Source organism: Achroia grisella, unplaced genomic scaffold, assembly GCF_030625045.1.
Source record: "Achroia grisella isolate CSIRO2021 unplaced genomic scaffold, CSIRO_AGI_Agris_v1 utg900, whole genome shotgun sequence".
NCBI lineage: Eukaryota > Metazoa > Arthropoda > Insecta > Lepidoptera > Pyralidae > Achroia > Achroia grisella.
Genome location: NW_026713059.1, coordinates 2,069,327 through 2,096,806, shown reverse-complemented (window position 1 = coordinate 2,096,806; position 27,480 = coordinate 2,069,327). Strand labels below are relative to the sequence as shown.

At 32.6% G+C, this 27,480-nt stretch overlaps 1 protein-coding gene across 3 annotated transcripts in view; it reads left to right on the top strand.

Moving 5' to 3' along the window:
* Positions 1-14,261, top strand: part of LOC131853156 (uncharacterized) — a 97,588-nt gene extending 83,327 nt beyond the window's left edge. The window contains exons 4-8 of one of the 3 annotated variants that reach the window (XM_059203980.1): positions 715-843; positions 1,300-1,393; positions 9,982-10,109; positions 10,818-10,986; positions 12,540-14,261. In XM_059203980.1, coding sequence (XP_059059963.1) covers positions 715-843; positions 1,300-1,393; positions 9,982-10,109; positions 10,818-10,986; positions 12,540-12,643 — 624 coding nt within the window. In that variant the 3' untranslated portion in view covers positions 12,644-14,261. Of the gene's footprint in view, positions 1-714; positions 844-1,299; positions 1,394-9,981; positions 10,110-10,817; positions 10,987-12,512 lie in introns of all 3 variants that reach the window. The other 2 variants (XM_059203979.1, XM_059203978.1) reach the window with 2 other exon arrangements.
* Positions 14,262-27,480: the final 13,219 nt, after the last annotated feature.

Sequence of the window (27,480 nt, the reverse complement as noted above, 5' to 3'; positions counted from 1 at the left end):
AACAAGCCAAATGAAAACAAAGCTAAAGAGGCATTCATAGTTCTTTGTGTATTCTAACGCAAACTAAAATAAGCTTTACTTGTAGAAATAATATTTGCATTACTTCAACGTCTGACTACATTGTTTTAAGATCTAAACCCGAAATAGATTTCAGGGCTTTTGTTGTTCCAAAAATAAACTTTTATAATTTTCTGACATCTTATTCAAAATCAAATATCAGATAATGTGAATAATTTCTTAGCTGGTTCTACAATATCGTGTACCTAAAACATTATATTACCGAAAAGATCCTATTATTAGTAGAGTTTGTTTTCAAACTATTAGGGGTACACACATTTTTTGCTCTCAGCTAATCCTTGTTCAATTTCAAACGACTATCGAGATAGACTTTGCTGTAGAAGATCATCTTCTTATACCTCCATCTCACCTGTTTCAACCACAAAGCAATTTGCTATAATATTATGTTTCTATAATATAATATAATATATTATAATAGTATGAACCTGAAAATAAAGCAGTAAAGTATAAGTGGGTATATCTAATTAATAAAAAAAGCGACAGGCGTTTATAAAACATGTTAGTCCTGTAAAAAGGACAATTTGGCAATATCCAAATAGATAACTCGTGTACCTATTTGGAATATTCTGGAGTTAGAATAATGTATTTTATAAGCCTAAAATTACTTTGTTATATTCTAAAATTACTTTGTTCTAGTTAAACATGCAAGTGTCATGGGTGAGGCACCGAGACATTCACTTGCTAACTGTGGGACGATATACGTACACGAGCGATCAGCGCTTCCGGGCCATACATTTGCCCCATTCTGAAGACTGGACTTTACAGGTCAGTTGTATTTTCTATTACTTAACCTAGATACTTATATTATTTTAGCTTCTATAGCATAAAGAGATAATTTCATTACGAAGGCTAAAGGTCAATTAATGTTGTTTAATTAAATTGCTATTTTTAATTTCATTTTACTTATTTCATTGTTAAAATCACTGTATATAAAAATACATGTGTATTTAACATAAATGTTCTTCTATAATTTAATATTTACAACTTATTCATAAAAGACCACATTTCAATTAAGTATACTATGTTCTTTTTTCCTATCTCTCGTTTTGAAATGAAATATACGCAATAAAATACTAATATAATTTAATTTGTTGGTATATTTTTATGAAAATAAATCATATTATTATGCTCATCAGACTAGAAAATTGGGTACGTTCCATTAATTTCCATAAAGAAAATTTAAATGTATCTCAGTCCTTAATATATACTATTTTGTTTCAGATTAAATATCCCCAACATAGAGACTCCGGCATATATGAATGTCAAATATCATCTACACCACATATGAGTCATTTTATACATTTGAACGTAGTTGGTGAGTGTTGTGACTATTGTTATGCGAATATACATATATGTGATTGGTATAGGGCAATAGTCATCGTTATTTTTATACAAATGATCTAGATATCATCATAAGAATGAGACAGGTGACAATCAACAATAGAAACTGCTGCGAACTAATTCTTTTGATCTTCGATTTATTATTTCTAATAAATACAATAGTTATACATACTGAAAAGTGGTTTGAAAATTAGCTACTAAAACGAAATGCATAATTGGTAATTAATGAAATATTTATTAGAGACTCAAACTCAAATCCTATTACTCACTAAACATTTTTATTTTAAAACGATATCTTGCCAGTTCAATTGGATCTATATACCGAACTGGACAGTAGGGAAAAATTAAAATTATAATGTAAAAATTAGACGTTCAGAAGCGGCTAAAATGTTCTACATGAATAAATGATTTTTGAATTTGAATTTGAAAATACCCAAAATTATTTATTAGCATAGAACCTTTAGGCACTCATGTGTACGTCATATTTTTTATGACTATCCATACCATCTAGTTCGACTAGTAAGTTCAGTTAAAAAGAATTGGCATCAATTAAACTCAACTGATACCTTTTTTATGCTTTTTTAAGTTACTATTATCGAAGTTAGACATTCTGAATTTTCAGTAAAAGCCGTAATCCTAAAATTTTGTATGACATTTTAGACTAAAATTGTGGACAGTATCTGGACATATAAATAAATTAAAAATTTATATAGAAATAATACCTTCTAATGGAAACGTAATCATTATTCAACTACCACAATGACTACATATTTCTTGTTAGATAATCAATAAGTAAACCAGTAAATGTATACTTGATATACAACAGACTTAATGAAAATGGACAGCTGTTGTTCTTTAATATAAAATGCCTACCTTTAATAATAATTTAATAACGCTCAGTCATTAAATTCAAGGTAGTAGCTTGTAAGGAGTTTATTTTGAATATACAAAAACTTATTAACTTTCAAACGATAACGTAAAACGTTGTTTATGTTCGGGTTATATCTAAGTCGTTTGCGTCACAAGAGTTCGTTAAGTTGGTATTGTTTACATTTCTCGTGTTTGTGCAAGTCGGTTAATTAAGTATGGCATGTAAGGGACAAGCACGCGTGTTTGTTATGGGGACCTCGGAAGAATAATAAAAACATCTCTCTTTACAAGCATTAATTACTCATCGAAATTTCAACCCCTCTTGACATTTAAGTATAATAAAGCCGAAATGGAGGTTTTCTACCACTTCGGTTATTTTCTAGCGATGGGGGAAATATAGGTTAGAAATAAATTGAAGTTAAGCGTTAGAAAGAGTAGAAAGTGCATCAGAATCTTTGCCTCTTCGATATACAAAGAAAAAAGAACTGTGCTATCCTGGCAACCTAAATACATGAATGGGAAGTGATGAAAAAAAGAACAACAATTAATATATTTCCTCTACAGATTTCTTTTTATTGAAATAATTTTTATTCACAATTCACATTCTAGTTGAATTTTGAATAAAAATTTGTGCCGGCAATGAGGCTGTGACCTGGTAATACGCTAGTAGAATACCATTTTTTGCATTGCATAAGAATTCCAAATTTTTATCTGTCGTCTATTATAGTAAAAATTATCAAACCTCTTTGGGTAAAAAAAATCGTAAATTGTATTATCGGTAAATAGAAACAAACATATTTTGAATCGTTCATCGTTTTAAATTTAAACGAAAGTTTTAATGTTCTTTTTATGTTTTTAAGTGTAATTAACTCATAATGAGTGGTCAGGTTTCCGCACTGAATGTTTGTGGTTTCACACATACTAACAGTAGCTGAATAAAATGAAATTATATATATCCATTAAGTAATATTGTATATTTGTTATGGGCAAATTTATTACTTAACTTATTCTATTAGTTGTGTAGTAACTATAACATAAACTACCTGATTTGTGACTAGATAGCGCTGTGTGAATTGTCCTGGGTGATAATCATTATTCTTTCTCACAAAAAAATATACTCATCCGGGTATAACTAGTGCAGGATTCGAATGAAATTTAATACATAGTTAATACATATGCTGGCGGCGCGGGTGAAATAAATATTGTTTGATTTTGATTTAAGTGGACTGTATCTAAATAATCTGACGGGTACGTGGATTGACACGATACACTGTTAGGTTGGTGATTGAGAACTGCTTGTGAGGATGGAACACAAAGAAAGACAGTTCTGGTAAGGAAGGAGGCACAGTACCTTTGAATTGTAGGTTGCAGTGCGGCGGCTATCGGTGTCTCCAGGTCCCAGCTACTTGCTTCACAACAATGGCACAAACACAATGGTCTTAAACACACTAGAGCGATGCGGTGGATTAAAATGTTTAGTAATTATCACGAATTACAAAAAACTTGATCTTAAGCGCGATCAAGGCGGGAATTCAATGTCAACTTCAGCGTTCAATTTAACAGTGACGCGCGAGCGCGATATGTCACTTTCGATACAAGCGAATCTTCTCGCTCGCACTTAAAACAAAGGTATGTGCGGGAATAGGAGAGGATAAAGGAATTAGTGTAGTGCCAATCCTTAGAAAATTAACGTTTCGTACCACGCTAAATTATTTATTTGAACAAACTATTACTAATAATAATTATACAATGATAAACAAAAATGTAATGTTATATGGCGCAACCATTCCCCCCCGCCTTGAAGGGACGCCTTCAAAGTAAAAATAGAAACTTAAAATAAACTAAACCTTAACCTAGAACTCGTATTAACTAAAACTAATGTCTAGGTAAGGGGCACAGACGTACAACCGGATGCAAATAAGAGCCGGTTGCAGTTTTTACACGAACAACCCGAATTACGCCGTCAGAAGCCGGAAAGACCTCTTCAATAACCCCTAAAGGCCAATGAAGTGGTGGCGCGTTTTCAGTACGTACAATTACAACAGTTCCGACAGTAATCTGATTGACGGGCGTATTCCATTTTTCGCGAGATTGTAATGTGTGCAGGTACTCCGCTCTCCATCGCTTCCAGAACGTTTGCACTAATCTGTCTAGTAATGCGTGGCGTGAAATCAAAGAACTGTCAGCTATTTCTGCGGCGGGCAAATATTTCAACGGAGTAAAATTTAAAATATGTGCGGGTGTTAATAATTTTGCGAAACGACAGACATAAACTACGCAGCGAAGAAGCTTGAACCAAGAAGAAAAGCGATTTACCAGAGCGATGAAAACAGATTCTTCTGGCGGTGTGCGAGTAACAAAGGAGAGTTTCTTCTCCTCAGGCGGGTCCATAACAGCAGAAGAATTGAAAGCGGTGACTGGCCATTCCGAAAAGGTGGATTTAGCCCACTGCGGGCCGTTGAACCATAGGGGGTGGTGAATTATTTGGGCAGGAGTAAGCCCTCGCGATAGACAGTCGGCTGGATTGTCCGAACCAGACACGTGATAAAAATTGTGCGGTGAAAGCAGAGATTGAATTTTAGAAACTCTATTCGCGACAAAAGTATCCCACCTGTGGGGCGATGCGTGGATCCAACATAAAGCAACTGTTGAATCAGAAAATGCGTGTATTGCCTTAATTGGATAGCGGTTGTTAACAGCGGTAACAATATTATTAATTAAATTAGCGAGCAAAAGCGCTGCGCAAAGTTCGAGTCGGGCCAACGACACGACCTTGCGGGGTGCAACCTTAGATTTTGCACTTATAAGATGCACAGTACTCACACCATCATTCTCGACGTGGAAGTACACAACAGCACCATAAGCCTTTTCACTAGCGTCTGCGAAGCCAATGATGTTCACCACACTGCGTTTTGTGATGTCAACATGGCGCTGTAATTTAATTTGATCTAGACTGGGGAGCTCATCCCTGAAACGTGACCATTGTCTGACGATAACGTCAGGGGGGGCGTCGTCCCAATCGCAGTTGCATAACCATAACTCTTTGACAAGAAGTTTGGCAAATAATATAACGGGTGCTACGAAACCCATTACATCCCACAATCTTGCGACACAAGATAAAATGGTGCGTTTTGTACACTTTTCAGCGGGCGTGCAAATTTTTAAACTAAATAAATCTGAGCTAGGAGACCAGCACAGACCCAGAATTTTATGCGTATCAGACACATCGAATTCTACGACCGATGAAAGTCGATGTGTTGACGGAATGGAATTTAAAACTACTTGCGAATTGCTCGTCCATTTGACAAGATCAAATTGTCCGGCCTTCATGAGTGAGATGATCTCAGCAGCTGTGACGATAGCCTCATCTTCACTATCTAGACAATATACTAAATCATCCATGTACAGACCGGTGTGAACCGCTTCCTTAGGTTTTGGGAACGATTCGCCTTCGTCGGTGGCTAACTGCTTAATAGTACGCAGTGCAAGAAACGGACTCGATTTGAGTCCAAAACAAACGCGATTAAACTGATAAACCTGGAGAGGTTCGTCAGGCGAAAATCTATACAATATGCGTTGAAATCTGCGGTCACTCTCTCTAATACGAATGCAAAGAAACATTTGCCTAATATCGGCAGAGAGAGCTACTGAAAATAATCTGAAGTTAACTATAATATCAAATAAATTGCGTTGTAAATTCTGTCCATTATAAAGAAGATCGTTGAGAGATACGGACGTGCTAGTTTTAGCGCTAGCATTGAGTACGACGCGCAATTTAGACGTGAGTTTATCTTTTCGAATAACTCCATGGTGCGGTATTATATACGAAGGAGCATTACTATCATCATTAACGGGTGCGGGTGAAATATAACTCTTATCTAAATACTCCGTAATGACGTCATCATAGGCTTGCTTGAGTTCAGGCGAAGCCTGCATTTTGCGTTCGAGACAAAAGAAACATTTCTCGGCTAATCGACGCGAGTCGCCAAGAGAATGTGCATTACCCTTGAAGGGAAGCGCGACGGTATAACGACCGTCGTCCTCGCGAGTGGTAGTGCCAGCATAAATAGCTTCACACTCCTTGTCGTCCGGGCTGAGAATCGGTGCAACATTCACCTCTTCCATTTCCCAGAATCTACATAGAACGGATTCCATCGTGGGTTCGGTAACACAACAATGCGCGGTGGTAGTGTAATTACAATTATCTAACATATTAGACACGGAAGTATCGGTATTTGATCTAGCGGGAGCTGAACCTACAATAACAAAGCCTAATACGGTCTCAATAGCATACGGCGAGACGTATGTGGGTTGACCTTTAACCTTACGGGACAATATTAAATGCGGGAAAATTGAGGCACCGATTAACATGTCAATGTTCCCAGGAGTAGCGTAACTATCATCGGCTAAAGGCAAATTTTTAAAATTTGAAAATAATGAAATATCGACACTAACAGTCGGTAAACGTTCGGTTATTTTATCTACAACTAAGGATTCCATATCAAATTTAATATTACGATTAAACCGTGAAAAGAATTTTATATGTACAGAACCCTGTGTGGCCTTTGTTGTCCCTCCTATACCTTTAATCGAAAAGGTTGTATTCTGTATACATTGCAATCCCAAGCGATTACAACAATCCCTAGTTACAAAATTACTTTGAGAAGCACTGTCCAATAATGCTCTAATATAATGTTCGTTACCGTCTCTATCGATCATTAAAACACGAGCGGTGGCTAACAATACTGTAGTATGTACGCGAGGCATATTTTTATTAACATTGTCTGATAACGTGCATAATGCTACGTCTTCCGATGCGCGGGATACGACGGGTGTCGGCGGGGGTAAGTGCGGGGCGCGGTCCGTGCAAGGAGCCGGTCGGCCGCCGCCGCCGCCACCAACAGCGGGCTGCGTGTGCGACGAGTGCGACGATAGATCCACTGCGCGTGACGTAGTCGCTGTGACCGAACTACCACTGAGTATGTTCGCGGTGGAGGTGGCATTACTATGCTCAAAGTGGAGCATAGTATGATGTTTTGAGTCACATTTGTGACATCGACTATTTGAGTTACAATTAAATACACGGTGATTTTTACTTAGACAATTAATACAGTAAGAATTAGATTTAACAAATCGGAAACGATCATTAGGCGTTAAATTTCGAAAACCTGGACATTTATATAAATGTTCATGTTGTATGTTACACAATGAGCACTTAGGCTGCGGATTAGCGGTTGTAGTATAAGAGTATGTAGATTTATGTTGCATAACTTTCGATGCCGCATCCATACGACGATCGACAACTTTCTTAGTAACTTCTTGGTTGCTTGAAGAAGTGCGTTGCAATATTTTAATGTGATCGCGCACAAATGACACTAATGTATCGAAAGATGGGATGTCGGATCCCCGTTTATCTAGTTCGAAAGCGCGGGCGGTTTCGGAATCTAATTTCTTTAACGCGGTATACAAAAATATAAAATCCGAAAGATTATTAATTTTTAAGTTATTTAACGCGGATACTGAAGTTGCGAATTTATCGAGAAATTGTTCTAAATTATTTATATTTGATGAATGAAAGGGCTTCATTTCGAATATTTGATCTAGGTATGATGATGCGAGCAGTCTCTTATCTTCATACTTACTAATTAAAGCATCTAAAATGACCTTATAATTTTCAGAACAAGGGTTTATACCGGCAAATACAGAACGAGCTTTACCTGTCAGTTTACCCATCAAATAATGTAATTTTTCCGAATCTGACAATCTAGGATTGTCATGAACTATGCTTTTGTAAGCTGTATAGAATAAAGACCAGGATCTCAGATCTCCTGAGTATTCCGGAATTGGTAGGGGGGCAGACGAGGCCTGTCCTCATCCCTATTATGCTGATGATGTTTGACATCAGGCGGTACCTCTAGCGATCTTGCGGCTCGTTTTATACGGCAATACAAATCATCAAATGCCATGAGCGGTTGATAATTAATAACATATTTAGGATTCAATTTAGATTCTAAAGTATTTATTTTATCTAACATAGTTTCGAAATCTGAGCGTAATTTGTCAACTGTTTCGATCTCACACAAGAATGTTTCTCTTTCATATTCACTAGAAAGATTATGAGTCCTATCTGTAATACTTTGTATGCGAGAAAACATTAAATCCTTTTTAGCGAGTAACAGGGGTAACTGATTGACATCCGACATGATGAACAACCTATAAATACAAAAACTTGTTTGTACTAATAAATATATAAGAAAGCGGTGCGGTGGAGAACAGATAAATACCTACACAAGTTACGTGCGGTACGGTGCGGTGCGGTGCGGTGCGGTGCGGTGCAATGAGAGCCGTACACAATGTACTTACAATTAAAATACGAAATAATAAACCACAACGTACTCGTGATAAGAATCTGTCAAATATTTATATTAAACAAAGCGATGTCTGTTTATTACAGCGTAAGCAATGTCTTGTTTATTACAGCGAACTAAACTCAAAGTCTATGCCGCTAACCTATTCAATAGTAGACCGGTAGAAAGCGATAATATTAAGCTATAATATCGTATGCGTCTCAGCCTATCCTAAGGGGGCCTGAGGATATCAATATGTAGGTAGATAGACTACCTACAATGGCGCGAAAGTAATTGATAACTACGAATATAAATGCGGTGACTACAAAAATAAAGTTGTTTTACCTATAGTTAGGTTAAAACAATGCGGGAGTATTACAACAAATCGTAAATACCTACTATTACTTACGATGCGAAATTGAGTTGACACGGAATTTGATATGAATCTATCAGGTAGTTGTACCTACATGTACCTACGAGATTCTAGAAACATCGATATAACGAAATAAAGAAAATGATGTAGTAAAATACAAATTAATTGTATGCGTTTGTACGAAATATACCTAGAAATAAAATATCTAGTGTGGTTTAACCAAATAATTACAATATTCGGCTCGAAATGGACCACTAAAATAATGGCGGCGCGGGTGAAATAAATATTGTTTGATTTTGATTTAAGTGGACTGTATCTAAATAATCTGACGGGTACGTGGATTGACACGATACACTGTTAGGTTGGTGATTGAGAACTGCTTGTGAGGATGGAACACAAAGAAAGACAGTTCTGGTAAGGAAGGAGGCACAGTACCTTTGAATTGTAGGTTGCAGTGCGGCGGCTATCGGTGTCTCCAGGTCCCAGCTACTTGCTTCACAACAATGGCACAAACACAATGGTCTTAAACACACTAGAGCGATGCGGTGGATTAAAATGTTTAGTAATTATCACGAATTACAAAAAACTTGATCTTAAGCGCGATCAAGGCGGGAATTCAATGTCAACTTCAGCGTTCAATTTAACAGTGACGCGCGAGCGCGATATGTCACTTTCGATACAAGCGAATCTTCTCGCTCGCACTTAAAACAAAGGTATGTGCGGGAATAGGAGAGGATAAAGGAATTAGTGTAGTGCCAATCCTTAGAAAATTAACGTTTCGTACCACGCTAAATTATTTATTTGAACAAACTATTACTAATAATAATTATACAATGATAAACAAAAATGTAATGTTATATGGCGCAACCATATGCTGTATTAACACATAAGATATTTTTACTACAATTCACGTTTGTAGCACCATGAGATAGTGTTGGTCAAAAATAATTAATATTTCATTCTTTTTTCCAGAACCAACCACAGAAATCATCGGTGGACCAGATCTCTACATTGATAGAGGGAGCACTATAAATTTAACATGTGTGGTTCTGTATTCGCCGGAACCACCTGCGTATATTTTTTGGAATCACAATGACGCGGTAATTATTATTTTTAATTAGACTATCTCATACTGCGATTTGATATCGATCCTGCATATAATTTGTCTAACTCATTCACTGTTCAAGACCTGTGTCTGTGGAACTCTCTACTATTCGCATGTTTTTTCTGATACCTTCCAATAAGTACATACGTACATATGTTTAAGTTTCTATATTATGTAAATCTATTTATTCTTTTAATAAATAGTGTATTTATGTACGTCTGCTATCTTTTTATGTACGTAATTTCTGTTTCAGATTATCTGTAAAATATGACTTAGAGAATTGTTGTTTTTATTTTCCTTATTGTTTTTTTTTAATATGCTTGTATTTTTTTCTGTGCACATTTAATATTTTATTATTATTGTAAATTGCTAACTTGATTCTCTATAAAACTAATTATACTATAAACACCTAAATTAAGCTAATCCCAATGATAGATATAGTGTTACCCATTAGTTTTTCATGTACAATGTATATCCAACTACATATGAATTCGTCAAGTATTCCGTTCACGACGCGTCGACAGTTGACAATTATTCTGACTATCCCATTTCGAACAATAGCCGTGAATGTTATTGCATGAATTAAGTTTCATATCAGAGATAATCATAATTAATAAAATCATAGAAGAGCACTCAGCATTGTCTGTAATCTTGTACTGTATTATAGTCAGGAGATATAAACTATTTTTTATATATTATACAGATTATAAGCTACGATTCCCCAAGAGGTGGAGTGTCGGTAGTCACAGAAAAGGGGGAGACAACTACGTCGTTCCTCCTCATCCAGCAGGCCAGACCTTCGGACTCAGGGACTTACCAGTGTAACCCAAGCAACGCGCAGTCCAAGAGCGTTGTAGTACATGTACTTAATGGTGAGTAAAATCCACTTTATATCCATGATTTAATGTACCTGATAACTACAAAATGAGTAATTTAGAGTCAGAAATTCAATTAAGTTAAAATTAAAATAATATAGGCATGTTACTATTAAAGACGAATGTTTAACAGTCTAACGGTATTTGAAATGAAATAAGACATTTTGAATGAAGATTTTATTTTTTACTAAGAAATATTTTTTAACAGATGAGACCGTGTCTATAGCCATATACACTTGTATAGCATAACCATAATACAGCAAATTGTTTCATATATATTTTTTGTCTTGAGGACAAACCCTAAGTTAATATACAATATATATATTATTTATGGTATTGTATACAATATTGTATTGTATATAAATTCAAGCAAATGTATCTAATTTTATCCGAATGGATAGTTATCATTAGTTATTTCTAATAATAATAATGTTTTACACAATGCTACCTTGATAAATTTTACCAAGTACAATTGTATAGCTACAATTGTTTTAATTTTGCTAAAGTTCACATTGTTACTTCCTTTCGCATAATTAACAAGAATACATACGTTTATTAAAATTTGTTAGGTAGGTACGCTCTGTGAAAGTTTCCCTCAGTATTATTTAAGCGAGCGCAACTTTCAATGATTTGTGTATGGAGAATGTAGAACAAGAATATTATACAGATGTTATAAGATGTACTGGAGTGCGCAGGCAATCACGAAAACAATCGTCCATTAAATCTGCAATCATTTAAAATACTTGACAGCGCTATTCTTTAAAGACATCCCAATCTGGTTGACAAACGAGCTTAGTGAGATAGCGGAAAGGAAATACATTTTTAAAAATCTCAGGGAAGAACAAAAATTCTGGATAAAGCCCGTTAACATTAAAACAATGATAGTAATAAATCAAATTAATGAAACGCTTGTCGTAAATGGGTGCGTTAATAATTTTTATTCGCAACAGTGTTATAATTAGCTACGCCTGTCGCAAGGGAGCATCATAAATTTTTATATCTATGTGTTTATACGTTTCGGCTTTTATTCCCCATTTTGTGACCAGTCAGGCCTTTCAACAAATTATTAAATGCAAATTGTTGTCATTTATTATTACCTAGCCTAGCTCGCGATTTTATACCCGTTTCTGACCGTATATAGTTTTTGTTTTTAAATTAATTGGAATAAAATTATACATAGTGAAAATAGTGTAATTAGTGAAAATCACATTCAAAACAATTAAGCCTTTTCTGAAATTAGCGCTATAAATGGAACAAAAATTCTAATTGTAGTTATTTTTTATTCTACTATGTTCATAAAGTTTCTTAATTTTAATCTTCCGTGTAAAGCGATTATTTACATTTTTATTATATAGATATATTTATATTTGTTAAACATATACATATATGATGTATATGTTTAAACTTATGACATCAAGTTTACTAATTACGTTCTTCTTTCTGCCTTAGTAATAATTCTTATTGACCTATGTTCAAAATAATTGTAAGAATATTGCCCAGAGCAGTTTTAATTTTTGCCAAAGAAGCAAATTCGATTTTCCCTTTGTCAGGTGAATATCCGGCAGCAATGCAGCGAGGTGGACAGGCTTTCGCACCCACATCTCCAGCACACTGCCTGGTCCTGGCTACGTCACTCCTCATAACTCTTTCTTGACATCTACCAAGAATCGCGTCTATGTAAATATGAGAATTTTATAATTTAGCTATTTATAATGGTGCTTGTGATTGGAATATACAGTTGTCATTGAACATTAACTACTGCACAAATGTCATTGTAAGTGGTTAAATTTAATTACTCGCTATTTTATAGTGTGGGTTGTGTTATGTAAAATATAAATTTAATAAATCCCCGAGCAGGTAGCTGGAATGCTTGTTTCGTATAGAATTGTAAATAGTGTACCATAATGCCATTATGCATTTATTATTGTTATATTTAGTTTGATGAATATTTAATTGATCACTGTTAAGTTTCATAGCTCCAAACTACGAGCCCTCGTTAGTCTGTGAAAATGTATAGCTAGAAAATGAATATTAAATTAACAAAGATAAATAAATTCGATATATTTCTTACGGTACTTAAAGTAAATTTTGCTTTGGCAGAAACATCAGTGCATAGTCCTCTTGTTATAATAGAAACTATTTAAAAAGAGGATCGTTATAAAATCATTGAAAGAAACAAAGATATACACAGGAATGTATAAACAGCTGACAATACTATGTTAAAACACAAAATGTTTAGAAAATACAAGGATTGTATATATATTTTAATTACGAGTAAAGATATACGAATCACTCTATCTAGCTATACCGTATCTGTAATAAAATTGTAAATTGTAAGTAAGTAATAGTGGTGTTAATAATTTTGTAAATAATGTATCTAGAGGACTTATACAGGTTTCTAAAAAACCGGCAACAAATAGACTTATCGCCGAAAATATCAGTATTAGATTGTTTCGATGAAATAATTTGGCACTGTGAAAGTCGACTTGAAATATTGTAAGTAAAAAATGAAAAATGCATTGAAACCTGTCAATAAATTCCTCTTTGTAATTAAAATATTAAATAAATACAGACTAGATCATCTATATAAGTATAAAATTAGTAATGGAGAATATAAATTTTACAGACTAGTTAGAAAAGAATCTGATTTGAAATTACACGTTGTTTGTATTTAAATGTTCTTCCTGATGCATTAACTTTCCAATATTAGATAAATAAAGAGATTTTAATCCTAACGCTTCAGTTGTACCCATTCTTTATGATTCTTAAAAGAATGAACTTAATGCCTAATATAAATATTGTCTTTTGAAGAAAATTTAATTTTCTACATTTATTTTTATATTTATGAATAAAATATTTTGTTAGTTCGATGTAAAAGCTAGAAATCCCCCGTCCCGTTTTATTGCAAGAGATCTCATCTGCATAATGAGATTTAATGTATTATTGAAGTGCTTTCAAGACAGATGCTGTCGTTAAAAATAAAATAAATATTAGAATTGTTTATTTATTATTTATTGTAAATAACACGAGCTGTCGGTAATTCCTTTACAAAAACATGTAAATCGGTGTATTATAACTATTGAACTAAAACTATTTCACTGAAGTGTTTTACTTGAATTAGGGTATAAAATGACAGATCTTAATTAATATAACCAGTTATTATTATGTCAAAAGTTTATTATTGTATACAAGTAACAATAGTATTAAAACTTGTTGTATGTATTATGATACCTGATGATGCGGCACGCCGCGCAATATAAATTACATGTGTAATAAACATTATAAAGAAACAATAAAGTTTTAAAAAACAATTGCCTTTCTTTTACAGGATGCAGTAGACATTGTCTAGAGAAATATAGAGATACTTAAAATAACTTGCAATTCCCCTGGTGTTGTGGGTGCTCATGGGCGGCGGTAATCACTCACAATACTCAGGTGAGCTGCAAGCTCGTTTGTCCCCTATGTTATTAAAAAAATATGTCATATTAAAAATATATATCTATTAAAAACGAATATACGTATATCGATTAAATGAATGAGAATTTTTCTTGGGGGGGGTTAGAATATTAGAAATGGTATTCTAACAATTTATGTATCAGTTCAAATTCCACGTTTCTTCAATCGAAATCATCGCGGTTTACTCCTGCTGAATTCGTCAGGATGGGTTAACTGAACTGGTTTCTCATTAACGTATACTGTTAGCCAACACAGGTATAACATTATTAGTAACATTAATAATCCACATAAAAATATCTCAAATTAATATTTAACCGCTAATTCCTCTATGCAATAAGATAAGATGGACCGCAAAAGTAGCTTACGTAAATGCCTTTTAAATGTCAAATATAATAATATTTATAAAATATTCCATACCATGCCAGACAGTGTGACAATTGAACCAAGGTGCTAAGAAGAAACAAACAAAGTCACTTTCACATTTATATTCTTAAAAAAAGATAAGGAGACAAAGTCAGCTCTAATGAAGTGAATATTTTAGTGAGCAAACAATTTGTCTCTCATTAAGTACCAATTACGTCTTTCTATCTTTTACCTTAATGTAATTACGGAATAGTATTTTTTTGCTATTTAATTAGAAGATCAAATAAACTATCAGGCCATCTGATAGTAAATGGGAATCGTCTCACGTTCATTTATTCATTTCAAACATACAAATTTGAGTTGATGATTTGACATATCATACATTTTTGTTTGATTTCATAAAAACATACCAGATCAATTGTTGATTACATAAAAATTAAATAAAATAGATAGAGAAAACAAATTAAATACAAAAAGAAAATTTCAAGTCTAACATATGACAATTCTTTTTTATGATCTAGCGATTACCTACCTACTTACGTGACCTACATATATGTAATATATCACGGACATCAGCTCTTCATTGGACAGCATCACGGATATCACACATACATTATATGCATGTGTTAAAATTGCCATTCCCGAGGACTAATGTGTCATGTCTATGTACAATTCACATAAATCTCACCTAACAGTGCCTAAGTGGTATAGCGGTTTAGTACATCGCCTTACTTCTTATGGTGGCGGGTCCGATTCCTTGCACAGACATTTGTATTCAAGAGTATGATTATTTGTATTTACAAAAAGAAATATCTATATATTTATATCAGTTGTCTAGTACTCATAACACAAACTCTGCTTAACTTGGGACTAGATAGCAGTGTGTGATGTTTTTTTTTAAATATCTCATGATAATTCATCATGAGATATTAAAAAAAAATCTTTTAGTTGCAGCACAAGATACTAACTATATGGCTGGTAGAATAATTAGGTCAAATAGAAACCATACATAACTTTGTACCAAGTCTCCTTTTAGAATTATAAGTACGACAAATAACTATTAAAAAAAATGTTTAAAAATATAAACAAAATGTTTAACGGGCAAATAATGTATATTATAGATTCATACTGGTTCCTAGCAAACTTTCTGTTTACACATAAAAGTACGTAAAAGAAAAAAAAATGTCGGTAAAGAAAGTGGAAAACAAGAAGGGAAGGGCCGAGGCGCGTCTTATGAATACCTAATCGGGCTGGAGCGAGATGAAAGATGTGTTTCCTAATTCGTAAAGACTTATTTACATGCTACATCGGATACTTCACTGGAGGAAAATATTAAACGTTTCCTCACAGGACTTGATAAAACTATTTACATATTACAAACGTTGGACGATGTTATAAGAATTTATTGAGAAATATCAATATCATGATCTATAATAAATGTTAAATGTTATGGTATTCTATGTAATATAAATAAAAAATTACAATAATAAAAGTTTATAAATTGAAGTGAATAGGATAAATCACTAGTAGTTTAGCATTAAAACTAAATCTGGTGGAAAAACTAAAGTATATGTTAATAATTAAGGCAAGTCAAAAAACTGAGTTAATAATCAGAGATAATTTTCTTTTATACCAAAATTAATAATTTATATTCCGCTATACTGTTAAACTAAACTATATTAAATTTATTATATTTTTAATCGTTAAATACTAGACACAAAAGTTTTCAATGCTGTTGAAATTGAAACATATAAACTTTGCGATATATAAGACAGGGCAGCAAATCAGTAACTATGTCGTCAAAAAAACATATGTATAAACAAACTGAACCTATAACTTCGGAAATCCTGTAACTTTTTTATTTATAAACCAAAAAAATATATAATTAAAGCTTAATATAATACAATAAATAAAACCGCATAAAAATCGGTTAACGCGTTTCTAAAACATCGACAATTTTTCCAAAAAATGTAGATTTTGCGTTGATGATGACACCTAATAATTCTTCTCATATCATAAATTGCATTATTGGACCTATGTATAAATATTATTGCATTATCACCTATTTTGTTAAGAATACTTGACCTACTTGACATTAAGTAATCTGTACATACTTATCGGTTCATTCACAATATAATAACAAGAAGGGTTGCTAATACCCAATCCACGGCACTTAATACAGGCAAACATATTTAATAGGTTACACCACTACATGCGCAGTTCGCGTTTATAAATGTTTGCGTGTGGGCGTAATTATAGGGCTATCAGCAACACGCGGGGTAACGGAGGCAATCGAGCCAACAAACGATTGTCTTCCTAACTGTCTTAATACAATTGTTATCTATCATTAGATCAGATACAAATGATGTTCAAACATGATTAAATTATATTTGTAACAAAATTGTGCTTCTAAATTCAAATTATAATGCGATTGTTTTATCGTATCCGATCTATTGTCAAGTCCTATCTAGAATAAATAAAAATGGTAGGTGTCATTTATCATTTAATATAATGAAAAGAGCTGTACTTGAATACATTGTCTATTAATTAACACTCTAAATAACTGAAGCAACGAAGCTAACAAACGGTTGTTACAATATTAATTCTGAGTGGGAGTCACTTTCAGCGTTATATGTAGGTTTTAACTTTGAAGCTAAAAATTGTACAAAATATTATTCCCTACTAAAACTAATATAACGCTGAATAAATGTAAATAAATTGATAATTTAAGAACTGCTTCTAAATTCAAAATACGATGAGATTATTTTGTAATATCTCATCTACTATTAAGTCCTGTACATATTTCTTGTAATGTAATATTGTAATTTTAGATCTTTTTCAATACATTTTCATGGAAATGCCTCGAATTATTTTAATGAAAACAACCTGTACGAGCACGTTGAACTTTGATTATAATATTTTGCTTCTAAAATTTATTTATGAATGTGTATTCCCTGGAAAACGCTTACCAAATATTGTTCCCGTCTATTTTGCGATGGAATTAGTCACTGTAATTCAGTACATAAATTTCATATAAATTTATGTACTGCATATTGCAGATTTTTTGGAAAATGTATCTAAGAGTAATACAAAATAAATAAAATGTATGTTTTTTTCATAAAGATGACACTTAAGATATCATACAGATATACACAGACAATAACAGTTGTAGTTATATAAATAAATTGGCACACTTATAATTATTTCTGTACCTGTCTTTTTCAACTTATTCCTCTATCAGTTAGACCGATTTAGACAAAATTTGTGTGTAAAATTTCAATGATTTCCTGGATTGTTTGAAATTGGTAGGTGGTGCTACTTTTTTGGGCATGACGACGAGTCTAGAGTCGAGTATAGGGTCCACTGTATACATAACAGATAAAAAACGACAATATTTACTGAGAAAAATCAAACAATTTGTTACATTATTCCTTATAAAAAGTTTTAGTATCTTCCTATATTTAGCAGATATCAATTATACGCAAACTGCAAACTAACGCCCAAAGTTTCCTTATTGCGTATGTTTATAAGTAGTACGTCGGATATTTTATCATTATCGGATCTGATATTTTCAGCACGCACGAATAACACGAGCACCGAAATTACTGAGTGGCACACGATAGGGGGCGCGAAACGCGTCCATCAAACGACAGGGTGGTATTTAATCAACCCGTAACATCTGGGGATGCTATTTTTACTTTAGAACGAATTGAGTGTATATTTTATCAAAGATTCTCATCAATGTAAAGTGATATCTTTCGCAAATTTATTGTAAAACTATTTTATCTTAAAGGTAAGGTTCATGCACTGCGATTTAATCTTTTGTATTTCCCCTTCTATTATAGTGTTTATATAACAGTGTTCAGAAGTTTGAGATTTTATAATCAACTAATTTATGGAATGCTAGTATTTATTTATATTTTTATGTAATTGAAATAGTCAACAAGGTCATGACCCCCACATGATACCTCCGTGGTACCTCTCATCCCTTATTTACGATACCATGCCTTTCCGCACCTTGTAATTGCATTGCTTTATCTCCTACTACCTACTCGCCCCGGCTTCATACGGGTGTACATATAATATATATATAAACCTTCCTCTAGAATCACTCTATATATTTAAGAAAATCGCTTCAAAATCTGTTGCGTAGTTTTAAAGATTTAAGCATACATAGGGACAGACAGCGACAGCGACTTTGTTTTATACTATGTAATGAATTCAAACGAAAAAAGGCTTACAAGGAACAGGATATTGACGACTACATCATCAAACATTATATACAGCTATTCAGCTGAAGTCGACTCAATGCAAGGCTTTTGTACCTCGGGTCTCTACTAATATGTCTACCTTCCTGAAGGATGACTACTGGCTCAAGGGAGTATATCTAAGTGTATCTACGTCATCTTAGAAGACTTCTTGCTAACAGTGTCGTAACCATAAAAACTATTATGTTATTGTTTTATAATTATGATGAAATAAGTTAGTCTGTGTATATTATATCTGGCTAAAGTTGCTAAGAGTAAATAATAATAAAAATAAAATCTGAATGTAGGAAGTCTATCTCTATAAAGTAGTTAGAGCATCTCAGTACTTTTATACGCATATATGCCTGCCAGTCACAGTTGCATATTTTCATTTAATTCCGGTTCCTTACAGAATACTGTGGCTGTGATATTTAAAGACTCGTTCTAGGAAAATTTAGCTCTTCCTAGAATGAGTCTCGAAAAATCATCCCTACGGGGACCTACCTCGTTACCCGCTGCAGATTATTTTTTTCCAGGTTTCATTCGTATTGCCAATAAACATTTCTGACACGTGCATGATCTTATGCAACTTTCTATCTCACTTTTTTTCTTTATTTGCGTATTAAAAATTATTATCCATTATAATATTCATAAAAATCATGCACGTTAATGTAAATTTACTGAAATCTGAATTTAATAGCGACTGATGGGTTCTTCTTATAAAATATAACCTTTTTTATTGATCTACCATTATTGTGTTTTGATCACAGAGACAATAGTTTTTATTATAGTGTACCCCAAGTCATCAATTATTGTGTTTCTTTACTTCTTATTCTTAGTTACAATATATTTTCGTCCAGGTTTATTTATATCTCTAAATAATAACAATGATAACGTAACTTTTGTAATATCACTTTCGGATTATACCATTTGGTTGTCTATATTTTCGGCTGTTTGTTTGGAATAAATATTGTAAGTGAAATAGGAGGTGACACATTTTAGATGATTCTTCATTTCTCCAACAGCGATTTCTGTTTATTATTAGTACTATTATTTTAGAAGTCATCTCCGCCATCTCGTTTTTAAAATTAGTTACAGGACTTTTAGTATTTTAACAATTTTAATAGTAGAAATTTCATTATTATACCAACTCTTTATTTCTGTAAATATTAAGTTATGTGTAACGTGAACTATGAGATATCAAGTTCTACAATTCATTCCATAAAAGCGTTGTCTATGGTAATATAAAACAAATGATTTTGTTTTATATTTTATATTTTAACTAAAAGTCAAATAAAAAATTTAGATATTTTTTATTTGACTTTTAGTTAAAATATCATATCATATTAATTTTTAATCAAATACAAAATATGTGCATAAAAATGGATATCTTATATGATCGTATCACATATGATATTCATTTTTAATCACTGAATTAATATTATATATTTAATAATTAAAATACACCTAGAACTGTACATGTATTTTAATAACTTATAAAGGTTTTTTACGCCTTCTAACCATGAAGTAAACATGGTTAGCAATTCAAAATTATATTCGTTCCCATTCATGATTATAAAATACTAAGCGGCAAGATGTTAGGAGAAGAAGAAAATTTAACGAAAACAACCCTGACGCTCGAAAGACGCAGTAAAAAAGTTTGCGTGCACGCTATTTTTTTGAAAGATTAATGCTGAGCCTTACTCCGAGATGACTTAAAAAGAGCCATTCGCTACAGTTTTCGTCGTAAACATAATGCCTAACGCGCAAACTTTGCATTCGAGTGTTCGGCGGATGCTTGCGTGAAGCAAGATCGGGTTTTACTTACGTACATGCGTGCGAAGTCGCTTAAAATTATTATCCATTGAATTGTTCACGTGTCGAGCGATCGTCAAGAGTTTCCTGTTGTTCAATATGGTTGTGGTAGAGTATAGAAGAGTAAAATGTTTGGGTTCATGATATGAGGCAATGTTTGCATGTTTAGCTTTATAAAGTAGTCTCTAAAATTATATGAACAATATAATCTAGTAATATTGATAATAACAAAGTGGTAGACAGTAGATAAATTCTAGGTTAAGTTTAACAATAATATATGTATATTTAATAGAGATAGAAATGGACGATTGTAGATATATGCAGTGGAAAAGATAATAACACAGTCAATTGTAGTTACATGAAGTGAAATTTCAAAGACATGGTCAACTGTAGATAGTAAAAATGTGATAATGTATGATAAATAAGTATCACCAATAAAGGTAACTATAACAAAAAAATGACTATGGACCTACTCCTGAAAATCTTTGGCCTTAAGGAAGACCTTTATATTAAATTTAAATACCATAGAGTTGTTCCCGCAAGTTAAAATGACAATAAAACGAACGCACTACGTAATTCAAACCTAAATATTTAAAATTACTTTAATATTTTAATACTTTAATATGCCCATGCCAACAGAGTTGTAGAAATAGTAGTTATAAAAACAAAATTAATTATTCTTACATGTTAATGGATTCTTGGTAACGAATTTAACGAAATTTGGGTAGCGGTTTTTCGGTCCGAGAATCCAATTTCACGATAGACGAACTCCAATATTCTGGTAAACTCATTCATTTGCAGCCTTAATAAACATTGAAACTTTTATATCCGAATGAAACTTGGTCATCTAGGTACAGAATGTAGAATAATAAATTATTTAGTACAAAAGTCAAATATTTATCTTAATAAATTTCATACTAAATCGTGATACCAACATTACATATAAATTACATAATTACATGTTTTAACAAAAGTTTCATGTTAAATTTTACAGATATACGCTAGTGAGATATTAAAATATATAGCCACAACTAAAATTCTAATGTAAATAGCATGGACAGCGTACATATCATAAACTGTAACTGTTAAGATTTAGGTAGTGATATATATTAAAGATTTATTATTCTATTAATATAATCTATAGCAGATAGAGGTATATTGGCAGAAACTTCTCAGTAATGTGATGATAATGATGTAATTCCTATCCAAAATAATTTAAATTTTACATGGAATGTAACAAATTTATTACATAAAACGTGGATTTAATTGTCTTTTTTAATATAATTATCACATACAGTTGCCGAGAATATAGAATTAGCATCACTTGTTAACTTTGCCGTGTAGAATGCAACTGTATGCATACTGACACTTAAATGGCGGCACGCTAATGGACCTAACCCAATTAGCTCTCCCGCTTGTAAAATAACCTACATCAAGCAACAGATTGACGCCTGAATATTACAGATATATACGTGGATATACTAGGCATATGACGAAAACATTATTACGACTGTTGAGATAAAAGCAATTGTATACATAAACGGGATATTTTCAGTGATAATATTAATTATGAATATTTATGACTTAAAATTACTATAGTAAAATATATTTTCGAGTTTGTGATATTTCTCATAAATAATATTATCGTAGTAAACATTGAGTTTGTAATGCGTACATTTGTAACCAACATTAAAAAAGTGCAAACTAGCAATTATACTTATCATGCTAGTTATAATGCGTCATATTATTGTAATTTCTGTATATCTCTTTTAGTTATTATCCATTATCTGAAGGTTGGGTTTGATAATAGACAAATACACACACCAGACACATTTAAGAAACCTAAAATTCTTCTCCACGTAATTTAGAAATGCTAAGTTGTCCCCATGAAAGTTGTGTACATTCTCTCTTGTTGTATACGTGAATTTACATAAATTGTTACAAATGGATCTCGAGAAGATACGAGAGTAATGTTTATAAATATCCGGCAAAACCTTAACGCTATATCTAAAGCATATACATGCTCAGGGAGGAAGACTCCAGTTCAATATAATGACCCCCATCGACTACGAACCTATTTCCTTATAGCCACGAGCGGCGTTTCACCAAATTGGCCCGCGTGACTTGCTATACTAGGCGCCGAGTTAGTACTGGGATGTAGCAGGAGCACATACAAGTGGGAAAACAACATTATTATATTACACTAGTAATCTTCCCCGGCTTCGGCTGGATGCTAATAATTATTTAGTTTTACATATATTAGCATAAAATACAGTCTACGTCAATCTGAAATAATTTACCTTTTAAACAATGATATAATTTCTTAATTTGGTGGAGTCATTGGAATGTACATGAAGTAAATAAACAAGTGCTCAATTTTATACCACAGTCGTGGCTATCAAGCATAAGGCCTATCTGATGGTAAACCGGTGCCTATAGACGCATGAAACACCAGGAGTGTCACGTGTGCGTTGCAGTGCCTATTTGGAGCCCTGTGGAGATTTATCGTCATTTAAATGTTAGTATCAGCAGGAAAACAGCAGCGAGAAAGATTCCTTTGTCTTATTATCTAATTGCTGTTTTTATAACTATATAGTTCCTATTTCTTAGTGTATTCACAGCCTTAATAACCGTTTCGAGGTCACAGTAATAATATGAACCGATAGCACCCGCCCTCAAGCAATAGGTATAAGTTGTTAGTTTTAAAACGTTCTGATCGCTTCCACGCCTATACGTTTAGACCGTATTTTAATATTTTTACATCTTTGCTCAGCACAATCGATGATAGTTTCGGTAGTGAGGCTATATTTATACTTTCTATTAAATATTTCATATTTTGAAGTGGTACTATTTTTTCTGTTATTACGCCCTGTATATTTTTAGTATGAATTATAGCTTTGAGGATTTTGATAAATATTTAGTACATTATTAATTATAATATAAATGTTTAAAGATATAAATATTAGTTGCGTATATACATTGAAATCTTGGTCGATTTTAAAAATGTATAACATGTTTTTTACGGGTAGTAATTACAACCTAGACTGAGCTATTTACATGTAGAATGTCCGCTCTATTAGACCTAAGCATCTTATCGAATCGAGAGACGACTAATATGAGTTCGTGAGTTATTTACGACTAATAATCTATCTAAACCTATTTGCATATTTATAGAGAGATTTAATTAAATATTTACTTTTAATTATTACAAAGTAAACATTAAGCTGATATGAATGAATTTTACCTATTATCTACTTCATACTCCGTATTTATTTATTTTAGTTATGTCAAGTTTCTCTCCCGTCTTCCTACTTTCCTAATTAAAGAAGTTAGAAACCTCTGACAGACAGCCGGCTGAACAGAATGACAACGTGGCTACAATAATGTCACCGTTGTGACGGGTACACAATCCAGTAAATCATTCACATTTAGTAACAATAAGAACAAATAATTAAATATGTTAATTAAAAAATATATATACTAATAATAATATATCAGCTATACACCTGATTACAATTATGTCTTATGCATTGCCATTCCATTAAACTAACATAGATATTATGCCACTTATCCTGTAATTGCACTACCTAATCTGGACCCTACAACCGAAACATGGCTTAAAAAATAAGCTTCTTGGCGGCTGAATTACGTAACCCACGCAGACGATTTTTATACAATCTCTGTCCTTTGTTGTTTCTGATTGTAATAATATGCCAATTTTATTGTATTGAAAATAGAAAGAAGAAATATTGTTGAAGGTTATTGCTATTGATATCAGTTTCACGTGACGGAAAATAATAATGAAGTCTTAATCATTTGCCTCTATGCTAATAAATGCTTTCAAAGTCAAAAACCAAATTTTAGACGAATTACTATGAAATTTGCTTAACCAATTCCTTGCCGACCGACTCTTTTGAGACATTAGTTTTAAATTTGTATTTTTAGAACAATTCTTTTTATATGTGTTATATTTACATTTGATTATATGTTGATTATATTTCACTTACTGACATTGTCTTTACCATAGTTCGCAGTTGCATATTAATATATTTTAGTATCATAATCTATGTTTTTTCCACCACAGATCCGTTACACAATTGCTTTAAAGTTATGAATTACATTTACTCTATATTGCATTTGGTTATATTGAAGCGTGATTCTGCATAAATTATTACTATTTAGCGAAATCAAATGGCTGTGCTCCATAATGTGTAGTCGATAAAATTATTTCCACATATTTGGTTGTAGATACCAGCAATCAAAGTGGACATTGTAGTTACTTTGTATCTGCATGTTCTCGTTTATCAAAATTTATATTTTTATCAACCTATTGACTTACTAATGATTTTTAACACTAATAAATATTAATTCGAGAGACTGTGGTAGGTTCAGCCCGAAAATGCATGTGTTGTGTTTCACTGTAATTTTGACAATTAATTATGCCTGGAATGTTTAGTCGTGATTAGAATGTTTAGTAGCGATAGTAGGCTTTTTTATTTTAATTACTTATTTTCAGCTCATCTTGAAGAGTATGCCTGTAATATTGCTAATAAATATTTATTTTAATGGCAATATTACAACTTTATATAATTTGACGGCCTAGAATACCAAATTATAGCGACTTATTTTCCGATGGTCGTGGATTGTGATGTGAGTAATCTTCACACAGTGCAATCATTTGTATTCATGAATATGGTTGCACATATTGACCCAGATCAATACGAGCAACCATATTAATGAATACATGTTTTCTACATAAGTTATGTAATTTACAAAATAATATATATTTACTTATTTGTATCATTTGTTTGATAGAATCAAACTCTGCTTAGCTTGGGACTAGTTTAGAGTTATTAATATTATTATAAACTGAATGGTGAATATGTCGTTATTCAACGCACTGATGTTAGCACTGAAGAAAGGTATAATTATAATATAATTCAACTATAATACATAAAATATGGCCTCTTAAAAAATCGTAAAGTAGTTAAATATATACGGCCTCAGAGTAACGATGTAACATCTACCTCTTTATATTTATAGATATTTTATTTTATAAATAAGCAGAACTTTTAGACCTTTAGAAAATTGGTTGAATAAGGCTTAAAAAGAAAAAGATAGGAATTAGGCAAATTGTTTACTATAAGTTGAGTAATTACTAAAAGCATTTTTACTCAAAGAAAATCTACAATATTTGGAATACTAACTACGCTACTACTAATAATACACTACTACTAACTATACTACTAACACTCATTACTTTGTATTTAGTTCTGATGTGGTGTTCGAGCGTTATCGAATATAACTAACTATTGACAGCCGCTAGGCCGGGTCACTTTCACTTTGCCTTGCGCCTACGATGTCACTGCACGCGTACCTTATTAATTAGGTAATTCATATTCCTTGTAAGATAGCTTCAAGTATAAAATACAATAGTTTACAGTCCACTCATTAGTTTATTTGTCCTACACGAGTTATCAACATGGGGTGTAGTCAGTATTATTGACATTGTGGTGAATGCACATTTTACTGAGAATCTTTGGAGCCAACGTGTCAGGCAACTCATTTATCGATTTATTCATGTTTATCATCGTTGGAAAGATGATTAAAAAACTAAATTGATATATAAAAGATTTGGTATCGAACAGACTCGAATTTATGACCTCAAAGATTTATAAGTTAGCGCACTAAACAACTACGAAGCTCTGAAAACGCACGAAATGTGTACAAACGACAAAAAGTTAGATTAATGTCATAAGTATTTAAATTACTCTCTGAACACAAACAGGTGCTGGAAATCTGTCAGGTATAAAATATTAAGGAGGAGTAACGTATTAGCCAGGTAGGTATCTAGTACATTACTCCTTATATTGTTCTGAGACTTCTTGTATACTTCTGAAACATAAACTTAGAAATCACGCTCAAAATAGATAGATGCCTTCGAGATATGGTGTTGGCGTAAAATGGAGAAATTTATAATAGAAGGTGTGACCGGAAGAAGAGGCAGAGGTAAAGCACGTGCACTATGGACTACCATTCGAGATATCTCGTCAAGGGAAATATTCAGTCAGTGATCTACTTGGCACAAAATAGAGATGCCCGGTGAGTATTGCTTAAAAGAAGTAGTTCTGGTGGTCACCGCCCTCAGTCTTAAGTAATCGACTAAGAAGAAGAAGACCTACCTACATAATTTACTTAGATGCATTATCAGGGTATAATTGTAAAATAGTGTCTTTTACAGAACTGTCCATACATGTATTTTGATTCTAATTGCGAAAATTTGTGTGTGTATCTCCTTGTCTGCCTGTGTATTTACGTATTACCTTAAGTGACGACGAAGAACGGTCATACGATATTTCTTATCTTAACAAATGCAGATGAAACCGCGGGTAATAGCCAGTAGGCTATATTTAACATGAACATCAGCAGGGGATATTAGCTATAAATAAGGTTTACATACTATATTGTGGGAACAAATAATATTGTGAATAATGAAAGATCAATAAAAAATGTTTGTCCATTATTAGTAACATTTATAAAAATTAGGATCATAGAATTTCTATTATGAATACACGAACATAACAATATTATCCTCGTTACACTAATGAAT